The 3,431-nt window shown below is 50.1% G+C and overlaps 1 protein-coding gene across 1 annotated transcript in view; it reads right to left on the bottom strand.

Moving 5' to 3' along the window:
* LOC105622532 (zinc finger protein 16-like) overlaps positions 1-1,387 on the bottom strand; it is a 3,730-nt gene extending 2,343 nt beyond the window's left edge. Inside the window, exon 1 of the mRNA XM_012203950.1 lies at positions 1,179-1,387. Within this exon, the coding sequence (XP_012059340.1) occupies positions 1,179-1,387 (209 nt within the window). The remainder of the gene's footprint in view (positions 1-1,178) is intronic.
* Positions 1,388-3,431: the final 2,044 nt, after the last annotated feature.

Genomic DNA, 3,431 nt, shown 5'->3' with positions numbered 1-3,431 from the left:
GTGTGTGTGTGTGTGTGTGTGTGTGTGTGTGTGTGTGTGTGTGTGTGTGTGTGTGTGTGTGTGTGTGTGTGTGTGTGTGAGACTGTCATTTTCAGATATTGACGTCATATAATTTATCAAGTCAATTGTACAATTAAACATCATTTTATTATCATCATTACGTCGTCATTCGTTTCTCATTCCTCCCATTATTGTCATCTCTCATTTGTACAGCAGTGCGTCGCGAATTCTGTCTCCAATTTCATTCTCGATGACAATTAACCTAGCTTTCGCGAGAGCATCGATAACATCGAAGTGGGAAAGAAAGGATATTTCGTTTATTTAAAAGGAAAGTCGCCCTGTTTTTCCTCTTTTCCTTCGTGTAATCACGTCTCGGTCGACGCCAATCTATTCCGCGCCACGTCATTTTCCTCGTCGCTCCACCGCAGCCCTCATTTCCGATTGTATTTATAGAGGTGGCCGCTTATATATAGCGTACACATACACGCGAGCCACAAGTATACTTATTGCAATCAATAAAATGCTAATTTTTAACACTTTTGTAGCTCCGCACACAAAATGGTTGCGCTCATGACCGACGTATTCCGTAAAATACGTAAATATGATCAGCTGCCTATAAATTGTAACGCGACCGGTTTCTCTGACGAGTCCGTTGATATTTCGCGGCTCGTTAGGAATCGACGCGATTAATTTTTTCAGCTGGAGACTTTTGGCGAGGCATAATGCTTCAGCATCCGTATCGCGAAAATGTCACTGTTATATTTAAACGATCGAGTCAATTCATTAACGTCGAGTCCAATCATTATATGATGAAAAAAAAAAAGAGACGAGATCGGAGAGATGATTGGCGATCCCAAATCACCGTGATATATTTTTCATCGCCGATTTTTCGCGAACGTCGACGGTGATCACAGAAAATCGTCGCGATCGAATCTTCGCGAAGAAGATCGGTGTGCGATTTCGACCGATCTCGAAAAATCGGCTGAGATCGGCCGAGCGTCAACGTGAATTTCGAAATTCCGCCGCGACCGGCACGTGATCGCGACACTTGCCGCGTAAAGGAGAGGGGGAGGACGAATTTTGAAAAGAAGAAAAAATGAAGGAGCGAAAAGGAGAGAGAAAATGAGAGGGGAAAAAAAGGGAGAGGGAAAAAAAGGATATCCGCCGCGCGAAGATACGCGCGAAAGTGCGCTCGTGTCTCACTCACCAAGATATGCAGGTATTTCCGTATTTTGGTCTGCAGATAATGACGTCGACCGTCCTCGGCGAAAATGTGCATTCCGCCGTCGTCAGTGGCGATATCGGTCGCACAGATCCGGCACTGTGCCGCGGACCGATCGGCTTGCCGATCGCGCTGCTGCTCGAGATCGCGTGCCGCCGTGCCCATTTTTCAAAAAGGAACCGGGAAAGCGCGAAAACGGGGAAAAAAAAGAAAAAATGAAGAGATCAGCGAAGAAGAGAGAGAAACAAAGAAGTGAAACAATGAAAAAAAAAGGAAGAACGGCGTGCCGGGAGGAGAGGGGGGGAGAAACAATTTTTCTTCTCGTTCCACCGCAGGAAGACTTTTTCGTTTCAGCCGATCCTCTCGGCGGGTAGTAACGGCGGCACGCCGACGCGAGGCTTCGTTGGAGACACGTCGGTGATCTTTTTTCTTTTTCTTTTCTCCTTCCAAGACTAGAACAAAATGCCGAACCGCCGAGTCGGCCCGCGACGCGACGTCTTCATGTACCCAGACAACGACGGGGCATCCTCGGTCGCGAGGAGCAGCGACGACGACGACGACGACGACGACGACGACGACGACGACGACGACGACGACGACGACGACGGCTGATGCGCGACCGAGAAGAAACCGCGTGTGTCTCCCGACGGCGCGACGGCGGTCGAAAGCGAGCGAACGTGCGACGGCTTGATTATTCTATAACGATTTTCTCTCTTTCTTTCTTCTTTTTTTTTGTTCCGCCGTATACTTTATGAGTGGAGCCGCGGATTGGGCGAGATTATAAGCCGCGCGGCACGGCGCGACGCGACGCGAGTCGTCGTGCTCGTGTGCTCTTTATAAAAACAGACGCGCGCTCGCCCGCGCTCGTCGCGGGGTAGTTCGTCGGGCGTCGGCGTGCGTCCGTCTCCCCCGTTCGTCTCTCAACCCCCCTCGGAGTGTGCCGCGAGTGCTCAATACAAAATATATAATAGCATTCGTCGATTTGAAAAACATATGTATATAACCAATTGTTTTATTTATGGATTCCGCCGGCGCTTCGCGTCGCGGTGCTCCCCGCCACCGCCGGCGCGCGGCGCGCGGCGCCGCGCGCGCGTATCCCTCGGCGTCTCCGCCTCCGCGCGCGTTCGCGAAAATCGTATATTACATCGATGCGACGACGGATGTACGCGACGACGCCGCGGCCATGCGGCGCGCAAAAGAATAAAATGCATCGGCGCGCGGCACTCTTAATTGCTCCGCCATCTTGCATCATCGTAGCCAGCTCTCTAATTCTTGGCCCGCCAATTTCTTTTCCGATTCTCGCGCCGCCGACAATACCACGTGTCCGGCGCGCCGCGTCGGACCGTCGCTATTGCCGCTGACGTCATTGACGCTCGCTCGCTCGCTCGCACGCGGCCACGGGATGCGTATCTGTATCGCTGTCGCATCGCCTCAAATCCCGCGGTTCCGCACTTTCCCGCCATTTCTCGGCGACCCCCGCCCTCCCTTCATTCTCCTTCGCCGGTTCAATCGCGCGTGCGCGCGCCGCGTTTTTGCGCGCCGCGGAAAATAGTCCGCGGCCACTCGACGCGAACGAGTACCTCCCCCTTTCTCTTCACGTCCTCGAGACCCGAGAGGTGGTGCGGAGAGCCGGCGCTACGCTCCACGTCCCCATTTAAAAAAATCAATACTTAATAATTAGCAATTAATACGCCCGCCGAGTGTACATGTGTGCACGTGTGCTCGCGATTACCTTCTCTCCTCCTCCCTCCTCACCCGCCTTTCGTTCCCGTCGTTCCTCCTCCTCCCTTCGCCCTCTCCCCCGCAGCCCTTTAATCACGCCGCGTTCGTTATAATGACACGATCATTATTTCGTTAATTATTCGTATCGACGTTTGTTATTCTCCCCCTTTTTGTCCCGGCGACAGAATGATTTTCGTTGGAGCGCCGAATCATGCAGGAGAGAATATAGAAAAAGACACCCCAGCGAATTCATTTGTGGATGGAATTAATTATTTGAGAGAATTATAATATCGATGCCATTCGATATGATTGACGATGACGTTTTCAATAAAATATGCGTCTTATTTTGTCGATATTTCGACACATGCTGTAATAAATATAATTAGCAACAAAATGTAATAAACTGATTAAACGTCAATATAAACAATATGAAAAGAACGAATATATACATGTATACATGTATATATATATATATATATGTATATAT

This window comes from Atta cephalotes, assembly GCF_000143395.1.
Source record: "Atta cephalotes unplaced genomic scaffold scaffold00002, whole genome shotgun sequence".
Classification (NCBI taxonomy): domain Eukaryota; kingdom Metazoa; phylum Arthropoda; class Insecta; order Hymenoptera; family Formicidae; genus Atta; species Atta cephalotes.
The sequence above is the reverse complement of the archived record's forward strand: the minus strand, read 5'-3'. Positions and strand labels throughout refer to the sequence as shown.